At 45.0% G+C, this 21,198-nt stretch overlaps 1 protein-coding gene across 4 annotated transcripts in view; it reads left to right on the plus strand.

Annotated features, from left to right (window-relative positions):
* The first annotated feature begins 255 nt into the window (after positions 1 to 255).
* The window catches only part of ATXRCC1 (BRCT domain-containing DNA repair protein), a 44,460-nt gene continuing 23,517 nt past the window's right edge, over positions 256 to 21,198 (plus strand). For all 4 annotated transcript variants that reach the window (XR_015541543.1, XR_015541544.1, XM_087379344.1 and 1 more), the window contains exon 1: positions 256 to 740. Coding sequence is in view for 2 of the 4 variants with exons in the window: in XM_087379344.1 (XP_087235470.1) it covers positions 346 to 740 (395 nt within the window). In the remaining 2 variants the exon portion in view is untranslated. The remainder of the gene's footprint in view (positions 741 to 21,198) is intronic.

Here is a 21,198-nt window from a genome sequence, read left to right on the forward strand (position 1 = left end):
ATGAACTCGGTGATTTCAACATTGACATGACCCAATCGTCGACACAAATGGGGCGGCTGCAAGACTTCATGGTACACCACAGCATGTACCTGATGAATAAAGGGCCAACAACAATCTACAAGTGGGGGATTGACCAGATGTGGTGCAACGGACACACTAAGAGGATGGACAATCCCATACTCACATAGATCAATTTAAATCAAGAGAATTCCTTACATAAGTTCGAAAGGGCAGGCCCAGTGATGAATTTCACCTTTAAACGGAAGGCTCCCAAATCTCAGGATTACAGAGCGCTTCATAGAACTGCAATTCAACAAAATATCCTTGCACAATTGCAATCAAAGCATGGATCCGAACACTGTGCCTGATAGCCTCCATTTTCCTTGGAGGGTGCATTCTTGTTCCTCTGAGGCAGATGTCCATGCCGCTGCAAACATCCTCAAGCAAGAGCTTTTTCGAATTTGGCAGACCCGGGAGCCCTCTGATCAAGCTTGGATTATTCTTGAAGCCCAGCCTCCTGTCGCCTTCAACGAAATCGAGATTGTCAACGCAGGGTCAGCAATTGTTGAACTCTTTGGATTGAGAGCGGACAGCCAAAGCGACGGTCTGGACGATTATGAAATGCTTCTTTCGGCGCAGCAAGTAATGACTTCTAAGGATTTGGGGAATAAGAGCAATCGTAACCGTGCTTTTACGTACCATATCACCAACAAGCTTGCGCAGCAAGCAGCAGAGCAGCGGTAAGCCCTTCCTACCTTCTTTTTCCCCTTACGGAGGAAACATTTCAACTACTCCCATAGGGATCTGAAAACTATACCCAATGATGGATCAGTTTCGAGAGAGAATTCATTCTGTCTATGGCTTATCCTTAACTGAAACATGAATCGTGGACACCTTGTGTTAAGAGGTTCTGATCGCCTTACATCATCTAACGCGCCTGGGATACAATACAATTGATAAATAAATGAAGTAGATACATATATCTACAAACCTGAGAATACAATCCAATTTCATAAATTGAGAAGTATTGGAGAGAGAGAGAGAGAGAGAGAGAGAGAGAGAGAGAGAGTCTATTAAAAGTCTTTGGCGTCAATTTCATAAATTGAGAAGTATTGGAGAGAGAGAGAGAGAGAGAGAGACTATTAAAAGTCTTTGAAAGACAGACTAAAGCGTCTATGAGAGTGAAAGAACCTGATAGAATGAGCTGAAAGGGTGGAGCCTCTAAGCGGGCATCAACATCCATGACTAGTACAAAATAGCCATAATCATAAATATACCAATACACAATGAGAAATCTTTGAGTTCATGGAGGAGATGGGACTTGGCAACACTCTGATGATCATGTGGGAGCTAGCTGAGGGGTCAAGCCTAAGAGGGGATCGACGATGTATGAGGCTGTGGTGGCATAAGGCCCATGATAGAGCGCTGGCGGCTGTTGGTCTGTGTGGTCCGTTGTGGTCTCTTGGCTATGGCCTTGCATCATTCTCGTTGGTCGTGCCTCCGATCTAGTGGGCATGGAGGGAAGGTCCCCTCCTCTGATCCGTGTCTCAACCGGTTGGCAAGTCTACGGTGACTCTCGGTTTGGTTCTCGAGTTTGCTGTCTCCGCGAGCCCTGCTAGTCAGTACTGTCTATTTGGAAAAACGCAGTGACCATGCTCTGAGTGGAGCCTCGTTGTACACCCTAGTCTTGCCTATGTGTCTTGAGCAAATGCTCCCTGTCTCGAATGACCTCATGGATGAAAGTTGCTAGGCATCTCCGATCTAGGTAGGACAAGAAGCCAGATAGTGGTCCAAAACCATCTGTGAATAGACAGTGATAGCGACCTTGGATCTCATAGTATATATTGCATTTGAAAGCAAAGTGCTCCTTTGGCTCGGTCTCCTGCTGATCACATAAAGTGTAGATGCAACCCTCTCTGGGTATGCCCTCAGCCTGTCTGCTCTCAATGCAAAGTTGGTGTGATGAAATGTAGAAATGCCCAATTTATATCCTCAATGAGTTTGGGAGATGGTTCCATGTGTATCCTGATGGGTCAATGAAGCCCTCTATTTAAATCCACGAGCAATGGTTTCTATAGAAGGTGAGCTTCACAAGAAGCTCACTAGGTGCCAACTAGGTCCAAAATTTGTATTATTGTAAGAGATCCTCTCGGATAACCATTTTCATCTCGTGATATGTGAGCGGGACAGAAGGGGCCTCAATGCTGTATTGAAAGGGGGCTAATCTATTTATGTGGAGACCTACACATACCGACACCTCTGGTCACAAAGCCACGGATGAAGAAAAGGCCAACCATGGTACCTTGCATCACCCTATGGTGCAAGAGCCATACTCACTGATGTTGTAGAGGTACGAAATAACCTGAAATGCTGCATCAAGCTGTAGTGGGGATGCTCCGAAATCAGCCAAGACTATCTGATGCGAGGCTGAAAGCAAACTGTTGCGAATCATCATGAAAGCAAGAGAACCTGAAGCCTCTCCACTCGAGCCCACTCTTTCTCTCATAGGTTTGGTCCCCAACAAGGGCTGCATTACGAGAGAAAGAGATAGCTTTGGTTGGTTACTCTGTGGAGGCTCAAAAAACCAATTACTTCATGGGCAAAGTGGGCTTTTTAGATGCCTTCAACATATGCACGACCAACCCGATTAGGGAATAGGATCTGCCCGCTTACAAAAAACATTGGGCGAGAAGAGGAAGCTGGCTATCATGTAAACTTATAGCATGGATCGAGCCAATTCGAACAACGTGTACTTGCCAATTGAGGGCTCGGAGTCGATCTTGCATTGGAACAGAGCTTGAATGTTTTCTTCTTAGGTTGGCAAAGGCTGTACATGCATTCCAACCCAGAGAGTTGATATGCATCCAAGGTGACAGATGGCTTCAGACAACACAGTCGCCACGCTCAAACTTCTTGGCCCTATGTGGCAAGTAATGCTAGTCATTATTCAAAGCTGAGAATGTCAAACTCTTTGTGGTCGCCTGGATTCCAAAGGTAGAGATCAAAATGCGATTAGATCTAACGTGGTATCAAGGCAGGTAATGCGTTTGCAAGTGAAGCAGTAAAGAATTGTTTTGCAACTAAGAGAATCCCCACTAAATGAAGAAGCAATTGGCTAGAAGAATAAACAGACAGGAAGCTTGACCACTTAGTGTCTTCATAAATATTTGCAATTGTAAACTTGACATAATTTCAGCGGTTGCGGGTGCCCACAATCTTCATGAGGAGCACGAATTTATGGTTTCTATGCTGAAAAGCCTCTTTCTCTCTATCCTTCTATTGTAGCTTGTCATCCTTTCTTAGAGTATCATCTCTGAAGGCACCGAGATCATTTCCACCACCTGCAAGTTGTACTTGAAGGTCCAAATTAGTCGGTGTTTCCAACCAGCCGAGGGTGCAAAGGCCCGCTTTGCTCTACCCATTGCACAAGCTCTGAGCGAGTTTGAATGATCAATTTTCCAGCAAGATCGTGAACCATGCAAGAGATACAAAGGGAAGTCGTAAAGACAAATAATATTATCGTGCATCATGACCTATTCATCTCCTCAGTTAATTCGGCTTCCAAGTCTTGATATGCAGGCACCAAGTCAGCACTATTGGCCGACACAAATTCTGATGCAGTTTGCGATTGGCCTCTGCATCATTGCCTTCATCAAGGGCACTCCTTGCCTTGCTTGGGCTATCTGTGTCGCGCAATCTCTTCTTCTCCTTTTGGAATTCTTTCTCTTTTCTTTTATTAGGCTTCGATCAAATTCCCTCTCCTAATCCTTAATTGTCTACTTTTGTGGTTTCTTTTTATCATTCTCCGATATCAAGATGGATGTCGATGATTCCAAGTGCCTAAGAAATGTCACTTGTTCCATTTTCTCTTTGTGTGAAACGGACCGTGGCAGCCACTCTTGAAACATCAGATTTGGATGATCTCATTCAGAAGAAGCACCGTTGCAAGAGTTTGTCGTTGAGAAAACTCTTCGCTGCAGATTAAGGATGCCAAGATCAGAAGTGAAAGTCTAGTTACGGCGGCAAAAGCGAGTTTGACACCTCAAGTTTGGAAGAACTTCCGTCGATCGGTTTGATTCTCAAGGTATGCTTTTGCATCGTTTTGTACTTGTTGCTCTTAGGAGAAAGACCATAGCTATGGCCGGAATTACCATGGCGGCATTGATCTAGTGAGTACTATAGGTGTTCCCACCATGGCCATGATGCTAGATTTCGTTCACAAACATGGAGTCGACCCAATATTCTGAGGTTCTACTGCCTTTCTTGGAGTGTTTGAAGCACTTTTGGCAGATTTTGGAGAGTTTTTGATGCTTGGACAGATTTCTGACAGTGCAAGTACAGAAATCTAAGTTGCATTTACAGCCCGTGCTTGGCTGTGTTTTTTGGGAGTTGTGCATTTCATTCCCAGTAAGGGAATTCAGCTTTGTATCTGCTTCAATCTTTTTCTCAGATATGGCCCATCAAAATCAGAATGAGTTCCAGTTTGGTGGTCTTTCACAAGAAGACAAGTTGGATGGTACCAACTACTCCCTCTGGAGTTTCATGGTACGTAATATTCTGATTTCTCGAAATTTATGGGATTATGTCAATGGGGATGAGACCCGACCAGCAGATATTGCACCTGCTACCCCTCCTCAGCAAGGAGGTGGAAGAGGTCGTGCACAGGGTGCAGCTGCAGGACAAGTTGTTGGTGTAGCTACAGTCACTACTCCAGAGCAGAAGAGATGGGATTCACGGGATGCCTTAGCTTTGTCATGCATCTCTCTTTCAGTGAAAAGATCTATCATTCCGCATATCCGGTCGTGTAAGACCTCCAGGGCAGCGTGGGATATTTTGGAAAGCATGTATGCAGCTCGGAATGATGCAAGGGTATCTTTCTTGAAAAGAGAGTTGAGTAATACACATATGGAAGAGGGTGACTCAATGTCAGTCCACCTCACAAAGCTACAGGATCTCAGAGAGCAATTGTTAAACATAGATGAAATTATTCATGATTCAGAGATGATTACAACCACTCTGAATTCTCTTCCTGAGTCTTATCTCAGCTTTCACACTTCGCTGAACTTATCGTTGAGGGGGGTGCAGATCCTCTCACTTTTCATGAGTTGATAGGACTTCTGCTTCAGGAAGAGCAGACCAGGAAAAATTTGGCTTCACGTGCAGGTGAACAAGCCATGCTCTCAAAATTTAAATAAAAAACAAAGGGACAGGCAAAGACATCAGTAAATCAGCCTTCCAGTGGGTCAGGACAGCCTTCACAAAAGGCTAAAAATGATGCAAGTAAGCCCAAGAAGAAGGGTTTTTGTCACTACTGCAAAAAGCCAGGTCATCACATAGCAGAATGCAGGAAAAGGCTTGCAAAAGAAAAGAAAAACAGCTCAGGTATGGCTGTTTCAGATTCAGCTCCTCATGCATCTGACAGTGGGGATGCTGCAGCCAACTTTGTTGGACAGGATTATGCCTTTTTATCTTGCATTTCAGATTCTAGGTTGGCTGTTCCAGATGCTCGGGATAGTACAGCCTCTTGCAGTGATGATACATATGCATTTTTGACTTGCAGCTATGACTCTTCTACAGATGCATTTGCTTTCAGTGTTAATGAAACACTGAACACATGGTATTTTGACAGCGGTGCATCCAAGCACATTACTTCTAGGAAGTGTCTTTTTACTTCCTTGCATCCACCTCCCGTTGGTAAGAAAGTCACTTGTGCCAACAACTCATCATATTCAGTACGTGGCACAGGAGAGGTTGAGCTCACTGCCATTGATGGCTCAATTTTCAGACTTTCAGATGTCTTATATGTGCCTGGCATAACCAAAAATCTCCTTTCAGTGTCCTCTCTTAACAGAGATGGATTTCAAGTCATCTTTGAGGATGACAAATGTGCTGTCCGAGACAGGGAAGCTGACTATGCCTTAAGGTTATCTGGTACTCTGCTGCGTGGGCTTTTTCAGCTTGATATTTTTGAGAAAAGAGCAGCCCATACTCTTGCAGTTTCTACCCTACAGCTGCCATGCAAAATGCAGAATTATGGCATGCCAGATATGGCCACATGCATTACAACAGCTTGATGACACTTCAGAAGTTTTCAATGGTTGATGCATTGCCACCTCTTGAGATACCTCCTCCACATACCTGTGAAGGGTGCATTTTAGGTAAGATGCATAGATTCCCCTTCAAGAAGGATGGTTCAGTTAAAGCTGTCCGCAAATTGCAGCTTATACACAGTGATGTCTGTGGTCCCATGAGGACTCCATCGTTGGGTGGTCATTTCTACTTCGTTACATTTATTGATGACTACTCCAATTTTACTTGGGTTTATGGGCTGAAAAAGAAATCTGAAGTGTTCACACGGTCTTTAAACACTTTTCAGCCATGGTTGAAAATGAAACCGGACTCAAGATACAGACATTGCGCACGGATGGAGGTGGGGAATACCTATCTGCAGAATTTGATGCTTTTCTCAAAGGCAAGGGTATTGTGCATCAGCTCACAGTCAGGCTGACCCCTCAGCAAAATGGCAAAGCTATGAGGAAAAGTAGAACCCTCATGGAAATGGACAGATGTATGCTGAAAAGCAAACACATGCCTCATAAATTCTGGCTAGAGGGTTTGGTGTGCCAATTACATTTTGAATCGGGCTCCCACTAAGGCTTTAAAAACAAAAACTCCTTATGAGGTCTAGAATGACAGGAAGCCTTCAGTGGATCACTTCCGAGTCTTTGGATGCCTTGCTTATGCACATGTGCCAGTTGAATTTAGGCACAAATTGTCAGATAAAGCCATCAAATGCATATTTGTTGGATACAGTGCAGAAAGCAAGGGGTACCGTCTCTACAATCCTGCTACACGCAAAATCATAGTAAGTAGAGATGTGATATTTTCTGAAAATTCAGCTCACACTCAGGCTGAATTTCAAATGCCTTCGTCTTCAGAGGATGTCTTTGAGGGGTTGCTACCCATTGCTTTGGGTTCCCCTGCTGATTTTTTTGATCCAAATCAGAATTTACAGCAACCTCCAGATGCTTCAGTTCCGCCATAGGATGTCTTGCCCCCTCCACAGGCAGTGGAGCAGGTGGTGCAGCAAGAAATTGCAGACATACATGCAGCAAAAACAGTCCCAAACTGCCTGTTACAGACTCTCAGGAAGAGTAAACTTGATGCTCCGTTATCTGGCAGGACTCGCAGTGCAGCAAGGCACATGGAAGGTGCTAATTCAGTGGAATCAGCATATGCAGGTACTCTCCTTGATGAGGAGGAGCTTGCCACATTTGAAGAGGCAAAGGATAATGTGCATTGGATGAATGCCATGCACGATGAGTTGCAGTCCATTGCAAAAAATCAGACTTGGGATGCTGTGGACTTGCCATAGGGTAAACATGCCATTGGCACACGATGGGTTTTCAAGGTCAAACGGAAGCCAGATGGCTCCATTGACAGATATAAGGCCAGGCTGGTTGCTAAAGGCTATGCTCAGAAAAAGGGCATAGATTATGAGGAGACATTCGCTCCTACATCCCGGATGACCACCATCCGATCAGTAATTGCAATGGCTGCACATTTTGAGTGGAATGTTCATCAGTTGGACATAAAAACAGCCTTCTTAAATGGGGACTTGCTGGAAGAGGTGTATGTCAAACCACCTCCGGGCTTTGAAATTACAGCAAATGCACTTCAAGTATGCAAGCTCAACAAAGCTTTATATGGGCTGAAACAGGCCCCTCGTGCATGGTATGCCAAGATACATGCCTTTTTGACCAGCAAGGGGCTGCACAATAGTCCTACTGAGAGCACCCTCTACATCAAGATGGATGGGGGGGAAATATTAGTCATCCTTCTTTATGTCGATGACTTACTGCTCACAGGGTCCAATGAAGAAAAAATTGCAGATTTCAAAGCTGATTTGCAGACCAACTTTGACATGTCAGATTTGGGGCTGCTTCACTTTTATTGGGGGATCCAGTTCTCTCATGAGAGACGTGGCACTGTTATGTCTCAGTCCAAGTATGTTCAGAAACTCTTGGACAGATTTAACATGCAAGAGTGTAAGCCCATAGCCACTCCTATGGAGCCGGGGCTGAAACTCACAATGCATGATGCAGGAGAATCAGTTGATGCCACACTTTACAGTCAGGCTGTTGGATGCCTCATATATCTCTGCAACACTAGACCTGATATTCAGTTTGCAGTATCTCAGGTGAGCAGGTACATGCACAGCCCAAAAACTATGCATTGGCAGGCAGTTAAGCGCATCTTCCGTTATTTGCAGGGCACAAAGTCTTTTGGCTTACTATTTCCTAGGGGGGGTGACTTGCAGATGCATGCCTACAATGATTCAGATTGGGCTGATGATTATGACACTAGGCAGTCCACTAGTGGCAATTGTTTCTTTTTGGGTAAATCTTGCATTTCATGGCTGAGCAAGAAACAATCTACAGTGGCTACCTTATCATGTGAAGCTGAGTACAGGGCAGCTTTCACAGCAACAGTTGAATGTGTCTGGCTGCGACGTCTACTCGCTGATCTTCATCTGTCTTTGGAGGATCCCTCTCCAATTCTCACTGATAGTCAGAGTGCCATTGCAGTGGCAAAGAATCCAGTGTTTCATGCTCGCACGAAACACATCGAGGTTCACTATCACTACGTCAGAGAGAAGTTGCATGCAGGAGAGATCAGTATGATCTTTGTGTCCACACATGACAACGTTGCAGATATTTTCACCAAAGCACTACCACGTGAAAAGTTTGAGGCATTTCGCAGTGCCCTGAACTTATATTCGTTTGGTGATTGATCAGCCTTGTACATGACATTGGCACTGCAGGGGGGTGTTAGAATTATAGATATAATTCAGCAGTGACCAATGTAATATAATAAGCTAGTTAGGGGCACTTTTCCCTCTTTAAGAGGTTTTTCCCCCTAACCGCAGTTAGTTCACTAACTATGGTTAGTGACTACTAAGGTTTTGTCACTAGGACAAAACCTTATCTTTCTTTCATTGTGTTGTACTCTCACACTCTTCTATTGCAACTAAGCTTTCAACTTCCAAGCTTCCAGCTCTCACTCTTTCTTGCTCTCTCTCACTCACCGTCTTCTCACAAAGATGGCCTACAAACCCTCCTCCATGGGATGGGCTGAAGTACTCTGGAAACGTCTCAGAATACCTGGTAGTTTCTGGTCATGGTGGCACATGTTCATCCAAAAGGATATAGCCACCTATGAATGTACAAGGAATGTCAGATCATGTAACAAAGGGAACCAAGTGTAAAGCCTGTCGGAAGACTTCGAACTTGGGACGATGAAGTGCCTTTGTAAACATATCTACGATGTTGTCCTCTGTGGGAAGATAGGACAACTCTATGTCTCCTGCTGACAACCGCTCTCGAACATAATGATAGTGAACCTCAATATGCTTGGTACGCGCATGAAACACTAGGTTACGCGCAATGGCCAAAGCACTCTGGCTGTCAGTGTAGACAATAGTGGAGGATGTCTAGCAAATACCAAGATCTGTAAGTAACTGTCGAAGCCAAACACACTCTACTGTAGCGGTGAAGGCTGCCCTGTACTCAGCCTCACAACTAGACGTGGCAACTGTCGGTTGCTTCTTGCTGAGCCAAGAAATACATGAATTGCCAAGCAAAAAACAATTGCCAGTATGTGACACTCTGGTGTCGAAACATCCTGCCCAGTCACTATCCGTGTAAGCATGCATGGTAAGTGAACCCTGATCACCATAGAAGAGGGCTAAATCCTGAGTGCCTCTGAGATATCTGAAGTCTCTCTTCACTGCCTGCCAATGCTGTGAACTGGGCATGTGCATGAATTTGCGGAGCTGAGATACTGCATACTGCAAGTCAGGTCTGGTGTGACATAAATAAATAAGGCATCCAACAGCCTGCTGATAAAGAGTGATATCACATGGTGCGCTCCCATCATGGGCTGAGAATTTGAAGCCAGGGTCCACTGGAGTAGAGATTGGCTTGCAATCCTCAAACTGAAAACGATCAAGGAGCTGTCCAATATACTTGGACTGAGACATCATGATACCCCCCTCAACATGAGCAAACTGAATGCCCAAATAATAATGGAGCTGTCCCATGTCTGACATATCAAAAATCTGCTGCAAATCAGCCTTGAAAGCTGCAATTTGCTGAGTATCTGGGCCCGTGATAAGCATATCATCCACATATAAAATCAGCACTAAAAAATCAGATCCACTCCCACGGAAATAAAGAGTGGGTTGTGTGGGACTATTCTGAAAACCAAGGGATAGTAAGTGTGCATGAATTTTGGCATACCATGCCCTGGGTGCCTGCTTCAAACCATAAAGGGCTTTTCTAAGCCGGCATACCTTATTTTCAGAATTAACAACCTCAAAGCCAGGAGGTTTTGTAACATAGACTTCTTCCTGCAGATCCCCATGAAGAAAAGCAGTCTTGATGTCAAGTTGGTGCACTTGCCAATGATGATGGGCTGCAATGGCAATGACACATCGAATGGTAGTAATCCTGGATGTGGGAGCAAATGTCTCCTCAAAGTCAATGCCTTGTTGTTGGGCATACCCTTTTGCAACAAGACGGGCTTTGTATCGATCTATGCTGCCATCAGATTTCCTATTTAATTTGTAGACCCACCGCGTTCCAATGGCATGCTTGCCAGGTGGGAGATCTACTAATTCCCAAGTGTCATTTTTGGCAATAGATTGTAACTCAGCTTTCATTGCATCCATCCACTCTTTGCTGTCAAAAGCATCTTTATGGCACAAAGGCTCTTGATTGCAAGCTGTAGCAAGGAGTGCAAACTCAAGAAAGTGACCATGCTGTCTATTCCCTGATCTTGTCCGGGCAGCAAAAGGCTGATCTTGTTTGCTGTCCCTCAATGTATCCAGAAGTCATCTGGGAACTTGCCTTTGCTGTCTATTAACAGCTCTTTCTTCAATGACTGCATCATGAGTAATGGGATCATTTTGTGCCGGAAGAGAAACCTGCAAATCAGCATGAGGTTGAGGCTGATTATTGCTTTGTGGAGGGCCTGCAGGAGGCGCATGTTGCTGCTCAAAGTCCTCTTCTGATGATGGAAGAGGTAACCAAGATTAAAAGGCATCAAACATGTCAATATCTGGCTTTGCTTTGCAGTCCACAAGAGGAGAAGCTGAATGTTCAGCAAAGATCACATCTCTACTGACAATAATCTTCCCAGTATTTGGTTGATATAATCGATACCCTCTGCTCTCCTGGCTGTAACCAATGAATATGCATTTGATTGCCTTGTCATCAAGATTATGTCTCAGCTGAGATGGTACATGAACATATCCAAGAGACCCAAAAACTTTCATGTGTGAAAGTGAAGGCTTCCTGCCTTTCCATGCTTCATAAGGTGTAATAGTCTTTAATGCCCGTGTAGGTGATCTATTCAGCACATAGTTGGCACACATTACTACATCAAGCCAAAATTTATTGGGCAAAGACTTGGCCTTAAGCATGCATCTGGCCATCTCCATTGTGGACCTGTTTTTCCTTACAGAAACAGGATTTTGCTGAGGAGTTTAAGGAGTAGTGCATGAGTGAATAATGCCCCGTGAGGATAGAAATGCATCAAACTCCTTTGACATATACTCACCCCCCCTATCTGTGTTGAGGGTGACAAGCTTGCATTCTGATTCATTCTCAACCATATTCAGCCATCTCTGAAAGCATAAGAAAACTTCAGATTCGGCCTTTAAAGGATATACCCAGCAATACCTTGTGAAATCATCAATGAGAGTCATGAAATACTTGTATCCTCCAATGGCATTTGTCCTCATTGGGCCACAGACATCACTGTGTACTAGCTGCAATTTCCTTTGTGAGAGTTTTAGACAATTCTTTTGAAAAGGAAATCGATGCATCTTACCCAAAAGACAACCTTCACACACATGTTTAGTAACTGTGTGAGTCTGAGGTACATTATTTGCCATCTGCTGTGAATGTAGCTTTGCAAGAGCTCTATAATTGAGATGGCCCATTCTCTCATGCCAAAGATGAGTTTCAGCAAGCTGTGAATCTGAAATGGCCAATGCTTCAATAGAAAGTGCAGCTGAATGATGATCAAGGTGATAAAGCCCTTTTTGCAAAGTGCGAGTGAGAACTATGGCATTGTCATCACGAAGATCATATACTAGGCATCTGTAGCCATCAAAAATTACTCTGAAACCTGAAGTAGCAATTGCTGATATTGAAATCAAGTTGACTTCAATGCCAGGCACAAAAAGAACATTTGTCAGAGTGACAGGATGGCTGGAAATGGATGTGAGCTGCACATCTCCAACTCCTTTTACAGCATATGAAGCATTATTGGCACATGTAACAGTCCCCCCTCGAGGTGCATCAGTTAGAGAATGAAACAACTGTCTGCAAGATGTGACATGCTTGGAAGCACCACTATCAAAGTACCAGGACAGGTCTGCTCACGTATGGACTGTGGCAGTACGGTACAGCACTGAAGGTACTAGTGATCGGGGACTGTGGAGAGCTTGAGAGCTGGAAGCAAAACCTGCTCTGATACCACTGTAGGTACGAAACGAAGAGAGAGAGAGAGTGCAGGTACAGGACGAAGTCGATGTAGAAGTCTCGTCAAAATATTTAGATAAGGTTCCTAAACACAAGTACAAAGTACTTGTATCTAGGCCTAGGACTAAGTGTCCTAGGTGTCACATAGGACTAAGTGTCCTATGTGGCATAGAAGGCTCTAACACTATAAGTGCCTACACTTATGCCTACAAGGCACATACCATGGCCTATAGGGCATCACTAGAACCACCAAAAGAGGTCTGCTCACGTATGGACTGTGGCAGTACGGTACAACACTGAAGGTACTAGTGATCGGGCGATGAGGAGAGCTTGAGAGCTGGAAGCAAAACGTGCTCTGATACCACTGTAGGTACGAAATGAAGAGAGAGAGAGAGAGAGAGTGCAGGTACAGGACGAAGTCGATGTAGAAGTCTCGTCAAAATATTTAGATAAGGTTCCTAAACACGAGTACAAAGTACTTGTATCTAGGCCTAGGACTAAGTGTCCTATGTGGCATAGAAGGCACTAACACTATAAGTGCCGACACTTATGCCTACAAGGCACATACCATGGCCTATAGGGCATCACTAGAACCACCAAAAGATGGCCTACATAATATGCCACGAGCCTATCCTCTTGCTTAAAACTACCCCGATGGCGACATTGCTAGCGTGTGTGATTACATCTCAAGAGGCGATCTTCATAATTGGTGCTGTTGTAGCCAACCGTTGTAAGTATGGAAGGCTTGCAAAGCTTTTCCTGTAACTTGAATTTTTTGTTTGCGTGTCTTTACCCCCTTAAATTAATTTATAAGAGGGGCTGCGTGTGTTGAGAATCCATCCATGTGCGAGTTGTAGGCTTGACACAATTCCACGAAGGACCAGATCTCTTGAGCTGTCATTGGGACAGCCCAATTGGTGATACCTTGAATCTTCTCTGAATCTAATTGAATCCCTTGAGCACTAATGATGTATCTCAGATACTGGATTTCCAGCAACCCAAACTCACTTTTCTTTGCGTTGAGCTATAGCTGGTTATCGTGCAATAACTGTAGGGCACATCGCACATCCCTAATATGTTGCTCTGCTAAGCGGAAAAGATAAGGATACCATCAAGAAACATGAACATGCACTTCCCAATGTAATCTGCACTTACCCGAGACATTATTTTGTTGAGTGTCGGTGGTGCACTCTTTAGACCAAATGGCACAACAACGAACTCGTAATGAGCTCGCTCTGTCTGGAAAGCTGTCTTTGGGATGTCAGCTTTAAAAATACAGACTTGGTAGTAGCCACTCTTGAGGTTGATTTTTGAGAAAAAATTTTCACCATTGAGTCTTTCCAAGATATACTCGATGCTGGGCATAGGGGACTTGTTACTTATTGTAAGCTTGCTGAGTGCTCTGTAGTCTGCACATAATCGTGTGGACTTATCCTTCTTTGCCACAAAAAGAATGGGTGCAGTGAATGGCGAAGATGACAGTCTAATAAACCCCTGCGTGCAGTAATTTGAGACATCTGCCCCGGTGCAGAGGAGAAACAAAATAAAAAATTATTTAAAAAATGTTTTTTTTCTGGTCTGACCAGATCTGGCCGACCAGATTGACCTGGTCGGTCAAATCTGACCAGGTCGGTCAACCTGCTGGTTGACCGACTTTTCTGCCCCTTCCTATTTAAAGGGGGGGGGCTAGGTATTCAGACATCATCTCTCCTCCAGCTCCAGAGGTTCCTGCACACCCTGAGCCACTTATGCCTCCTGGCTGCCTCCTCTGCTGCCTCAACTTCTGCCTCCTGGCTGCCTCCTCTGCTGCCCTCTTTTCTGCTGCAGATTTGCCCTCTTTTCTGCCCCAGATCTGCCCCTCCTTTCTGCTCAGATCTGTCCTCCTTTCTGCTCCAGATCTGTCCCCTTTTTCAGCTCCAGATCTGCCCTCTTTTCTGCTCCAGAACAGCCTTCCTTTCTGCTTCAGTTCTGCTCTCCTTTCTGCATCAGATCAGCTCCAATTTCTGCTCCAGATCTGCCTTCGTTTAGCTTCAGATCTGTCCCAACTTCTGCTCCAAGATCTGCCCTCAACTTCTGCTCCAGATCTACCTCCAACTTCCGCTCCAGATTCTGTTCTTTCTATTCCAAATCTTCAGCAACCCCTTCATCAGTTTGCTGTCTCAGATTTGGTTCAGTTCCAACTTGTGGAGCTAGTGCAGAAGTCCACTACAGTTGTCAGGACTGAAGTTTGTTTCCTCCAGAGCTTCTCTTCACTTGTACTAAGTTCCGTTTGTGATATATATATCTTCTTCAGCCATTGATTGTCTTCAGTATTGTTTTATTTGTCTCCAAGTATTTTCTTTATATGGTATCAGAGCCAGGTGTGCCAATCGACACCTGAGCCTTGATCTGGAAAGCTTGGAAGATAAATCATCACCTGAAGATGTCTTCTCCCTCTTCTCCGAAGCGATCTCAGCCTGAATCAACCTCTATTCAACCATCACCTTTGACATATGTCGAGAGAGAGTCTGCTAGGATTGAAGGTGATGAATACCTCTCCAAACTCTTTAAAGAATTTGCTGAATTCCAGAAATGGAAGGAACTTGAAGCAGGTACCCGCACACCTCGTGCCTCTACCTCTCCACGGTTCTCTCCAATACGTCAACAAGGACCTCTATTCAACTCAGAAGAAGCTGAGCAACATCTCAAGTTCGGTGCCAACGAAGAACAAGTATCCCCTGACGAAAGAGGACAGGCCGGCATGAGAACATTGGATTATTCGACAGTGCCTATTCCACAAGAATCAGTGCAAGGTATGATGCCCTATTCCCTTAGTGCAACTCCTTCTGTTATGCAAGGCATAGGAACAAGTAATCACGAGGACACAGATCCATACATGCATGTGAACACTCGCAGACGAGAAGGGAGAAATGCGTCTGACAATGAGTTTGCTTTCGGTTCACATCCTTCCCTCCCTCCCTTCCCTCTCATCTCTTCCGCTGCCATCTTTCCTCCAGTGGTTTCTCATCCTCCTCCTTCTCCCATGCCACTGGATTCCTATAGTTTATTTCCCTCTATCTCTCCCGCTGCCTCTTTTTCACCTCTCATGTCTTATCGCGCCTCTCATATTCATCCCTCCCCCTCAGGACCTTTTTCAAATTCCTTTATTTCTCCGGTGATGCCACCTCTCCCTTCTTCTCACTCTGCTACTATTCCCAATTCTCTTCTGCCTCCACCGGTTGCTTCTCCCTATCATTCTATTTCTTCCCCTCACCTTGTCTCTGCAACAGCCAAACATGCTTTCACTGATATGACTCGTTTTAACGGGTCTAATTATACCACATGGTCAAATCTTATGCGCCATGTGCTTGATTCTCAAGACCTATGGGAACTCGTTCAAGGTACCGAATCGCCACCTGATCCTCATGTTTATCCTCCTCAGGTAGTTCGTTCGTGGCGACATCGTAATGCCACTGCCATTGTTGAAATTATGCAAGGTCTTTTACCTGAATTTCACTCTCAATTACAGCATTTTGATCTTGCCTCTAAGCGATGGGCACATCTCACTGACCGCTATGCAGCTCGAGATCGTACTCGTCGTATCAATCTTGACCATGATCTCCAACAATTCCAGATTCTTGCTGACGATGATCTCAAGGTTAAACTAGCCGATTACCGGCGGTAAGTTGCTGAATTTGCCACAACTGGTCCTCCCAAATCCGAGGATGACCAAGTTACTTTCTTTTTAAATAAACTTCCGCCCAAGTATTTCAGTTTTATGCAACAAATCATTTCTCAACCTTCTCTTCCTACTTTTTATGAGTTTGAATGTCAACTTTTGCGTTATGCTCATCTTTACTCTTAGGTCCACCAAAAACATAGCATTCCTGCTTCAGAGGGGGCTCTTCTCTCCGGGATTCCAAAAGATCAACCTAGCTCCGGAAAGCCCTCTCCTACTCCTAATCCCTCTAGTAGTAAACCCGCCTGGCACTCCCTTCCCAAAAAGAATAGGTTTTGTCAGCATTGCCAGAGAGTTGGGCATATTGACGATGAATGTCGCTCCAAAGCCAAAGGCCTTCTTCCTCAGCCTCCCACCATGACTCCTCAACCACCTCGTTGGACTCCTCAGCTCCCTACCACGACTCCTCAACCACCCCGTTGGACTCCACAGCCCCCTACCACGACTCCTCAGCCACCGCGTTGGTGTCCTAGGGGTGGTCCTCCTCCTCCTCCTTCGAACACTGGTCTCTGGAGACCCCAGGGCCATGTCACTAATCACTTCACTCCTTCTCCTCCCTTTATAACTCCTGAAGGTCTGTCTGACTGGTCCACCGGAGATTCTCTAGACTTCACTTCTCAAGCCTTGATCCATATCACCGAGCTTGACTCCTCCTCTTCCTTATCTGGGTCAGCTTTTCATACTCTTTCATGTGACTCTAAATCTTCTTGGATTGTGGATAGTGGAGCCACTCATCATATGACCCCTCATCCTGATCTCTTCATTTCTCGCCAACCGGCAACAGGGGGAGTTCGTTGTGGCAATAACTCTGTTGCTACTATTCATGGTGTTGGTTCAATAACTTTTGATACTGACAAAGGTCCCAAACTTGCTCAATTGGATCAAGTGTTTTATGTGCCCCAATTAGGGGTCAATCTTCTTTCTGTTCATCAACTTTGCCTCCTTGGTCGCACAGTGCTATTTACAAAGATGCATGTTGACATCATAGATGAGTCCTCGGGACTCCTTCTGGCTCGAGGTGATGCTCAACCTAATGGTCTGTACTTTATAAATCAATTTCTTGCGACTCCCTCCCCTTGCGGTTCTGAGTTTCATCAGCTTTACGATAATGCTACCCTAAAAGATCCAACTGACACAGAACGATTATGGCATTATCGTCTGGGACATTTGTCCTATGACTCTTTATATGAAATGTCTCGGGATCATCTAGTTGATGGCCTCCCTAAATTATCGCGCGCTTAAGATATTTGTCATCCCTGTCAATTAGGTAAACAAAGCCGCACTCCTTTTCCTTCTCATTCCACTTCTCGAGCCAGTGAGATTTTGCGTCTAATTCATCTCGATATTAGTGGCAAATCTCCTATTCCTTCCCTCAATGGTTCACATTATTTCTTCTTAATTGTGGATGATTACTCTCGCTATCAATGGGTGTTTTTCATGAAAGAGAAATCCGACACTTTTTCTTTCTTTGCTACTTGGGCTCGCTTGGTTATGAACCAAACAGGCAAGTCTATTGGGATTGCTCGTAGTGATACTGGTGGTGAATTCATTTCCCATGAATTCACTCAATTCCTTCAAGAGCATGGTATCCAACGCCATCTTACATCTCCAAATTCGCCTTCCCAAAATGCTCGTGTCGAACGGCGACAACGTACTGTCATGAACATGGCCCGTTCCATGCTTTTTGCAGCCGAGTTGCCTGAACGTCTCTGGCCCGAAGCCGTCAATACTTCTGTCTATATCCTTAATCGTTGTCCTACTCAACCCATCCTGAACATGACGCCTTTTGAGGCCTTTTATGGCTATCGTCCTTCTATTTCTCATCTTCGAATCTTTGGTTGCCGCGCGTACACTCATACTCCCAATGATACTCGCGGTAAACTCGAACCTCGTGCTGAACTTTTTCTTCTAGTTGGCTACTCGGCAGAAGCCAAAGCTTATCGATTATTTGATCCTCGTACAAACAAAGTTTTGGTTCGCCGAGATGTGGTCTTCGATGAAAGAGCAGTGCTTAAAAATTCCTCTCTTCTCTCTACTGATGACATCTCCACTCCAGTTCCCTCCGACAATTCTCCACCCGAAATTCCTTCCTCTCCTCCCGAAACATCTCTCCCCCCACCCATTGCTTCTCCTCACGACCCACTGCCACGCTGGTATCGTCAAACTATGAAGGATTCCGGGATTATTCCTGTCGAACTTCCTCCTTCTGGTCCTCGCCGCTCTACTCGAATAACTTCTTCTACTGCCACTGCCTCTTTTTTTACCACGGCCTATATCATACATTCTGAACCTGCCACTTGGTAGGAAGCAGTTAAAAATCCTGCGTGGCATCGTGCTATGGAACAGGAGCTTGAAAGTATTGATCGCAATCAGACCTGGATCTTGGTCAATCGACCCACTCACAAAAAGGTCATCGGAACCAAGTGGATCTTCCGAACAAAACTCAAAGCCGATGGCACCCTGGACAAATACAAAGCCCGCTTAGTAGTGCAAGGATTCCGCCAAAAACATGGTATCGATTATGAGGAAACCTTTGCCCCTACTGCTCGGTTAACTTCCTTTCGTCTTCTTCTTGCCTTAGCTGCTCATCACCACTGGACTATCTATCAAATGGATGTCAAGAGTGCCTTTCTCAATGGCTACCTTGATGAAGAAGTCTATGTGACTCCCCCACTAGGTTTTTCTCCTCCTGGCCATGAAAATAAGGTTTTCCGTCTCCGCAAAGCTCTTTATGGTCTCAAACAAGCACCTCGATCATGGTTCCACCGGATAGACACCTTCCTCAAAACTAATGGTTTTCATTCTACTCCCTTTGATCCAAATTTATATATCCATCATTCGTCAGAGGGGGTCTGCTTTATTTTACTCTATGTCGATGATCTTTTGCTTTTAGGCTCCACTCCCACTACACTTCAGTACATTAAAACTCAACTCAGCATCACTTTTGAAATGACTGATCTTGGTCGGCTCTCCTATTTCTTAGGCATGGAAGTTGTACAACATTCTGGTGGTACTTTTGTTTCTCAACAGAAATATGCTCTTCAACTCCTTGATCAAATCATTCCTCATGAGCCTAAGCTGGCTGCCACTCCCTTAGATCCCACCGTAAAGCTCTCAAAAGACTTGGAGTCTCCTCCCTTTGATGAACATCTCTATCGCCAGGTTGTTGGCAAACTCCTCTGGCTCCTTCACACTCGTCCTGATCTTGCTTACTCCGTCTCTATTCTCAGTCAGTATTTTAATGAACCCAAGCTCACTCATTGGCATGCATGTATTCGTATCTTGCGGTTCATTCGTGGTACTTACTCTTATGGTTTACATTTCAGACCAGGACTAACCCTACAGGGATACACTGATTCCGACTGGGCTGGTGACCCGGACAATCGTCGTTCTCATGGCGGCTATATTTTCTCGTTTGGCTCGGCACCTGTTTCTTGGTCTAGCCGTAAACAAGAGACTGTTGCTGGTTCTTCTACTGAGGCTGAATACCGGGCCTTGTATGATTGTACCACAGAGGCCATATATCTTCGACAGTTTTTGGCAGAATTGCACTTTCCTTGTATTGAACCCACGATCCTCTACGTCGACAACAAAAGTGCCATTGCTCTCGCAGGCAATCCCATTTTTTCCAACCGCACCAAACATGTCGGTGTTCACTTTCATTTTACTCGCGAGCAAGTGGAATTAGGTACTATTCGGTTGATCTATGTTCCAGCTGCCGATAATCATGCTGATATTCTTACCAAGCCGGTTAATCGCCCTACTCTTGAGCATCTCTGCCCACGGTTGGGGATTGGTTTACCTCCTCCTCTTTAACAGTTTTTTTTCTCTTTGTGTACTTAAGGAAGTGAACAAATCCCCTGCGAGGGCACTCCTTCAAGTCTTTCTTTTTTTGTACCATCATCTGGGCATTTAGTGAAGATGAAAACCTACTCTGTAGGCATCTCCATTTAAATGAAAACCCCAAAAAAAAAAAAAAAAAAAAAAAGGCTGATGAAGATGATAGATCACTCATGGAACACCTCTTTGCTTCTCCTGTCTGCATTGGACATTGAGAGGGGGTGTTCAGCCAGGCAATCTCCAATTCTCCAGGACCAGATAAACAGGTACAAACACCACTGGTGCCTCTCCAAATCCTGTCAAAGAAACCCCGAATCGGAGGCAAAAACCACAACCAAAGAAATGTCAAAAGCCCCGGTGCAGAGGAGAAACAAAATAAAAAATTATTTAAAAAATGTTTTTTTTCTGGTCTGACCAGATCTGGCCGACCAGATTGACCTGGTCGGTCAAATCTGACCAGGTCGGTCAACCTGCTGGTTGACCGACTTTTCTGCCCCTTCCTATTTAAAGGGGGGGGGGCCAGGTATTCAGACATCATCTCTCCTCCAGCTCCAGAGGTTCCTGCACACCCTGAGCCACTTATGCCTCCTGGCTGCCTCCTCTGCTGCCTCAACTTCTGCCTCCTGGCTGCCTCCTCTGCTGCCCTCTTTTCTGCTGCAGATTTGCCCTCTTTTCTGCCCCAGATCTGCCCCTCCTTTCTGCTCAGATCTGTCCTCCTTTCTGCTCCAGATCTGTCCCCTTTTTCAGCTCCAGATCTGCCCTCTTTTCTGCTCCAGAACAGCCTTCCTTTCTGCTTCAGTTCTGCTCTCCTTTCTGCATCAGATCAGCTCCAATTTCTGCTCCAGATCTGCCTTCGTTTAGCTTCAGATCTGTCCCAACTTCTGCTCCAAGATCTGCCCTCAACTTCTGCTCCAGATCTACCTCCAACTTCCGCTCCAGATTCTGTTCTTTCTATTCCAAATCTTCAGCAACCCCTTCATCAGTTTGCTGTCTCAGATTTGGTTCAGTTCCAACTTGTGGAGCTAGTGCAGAAGTCCACTACAGTTGTCAGGACTGAAGTTTGTTTCCTCCAGAGCTTCTCTTCACTTG

The sequence above is a fragment of the Dipteris shenzhenensis genome, chromosome 9 (assembly GCF_047967505.1).
Source record: "Dipteris shenzhenensis isolate YYH24624 ecotype China chromosome 9, Dip_SZ_1.0, whole genome shotgun sequence".
Classification (NCBI taxonomy): Eukaryota; Viridiplantae; Streptophyta; class Polypodiopsida; order Gleicheniales; family Dipteridaceae; genus Dipteris; species Dipteris shenzhenensis.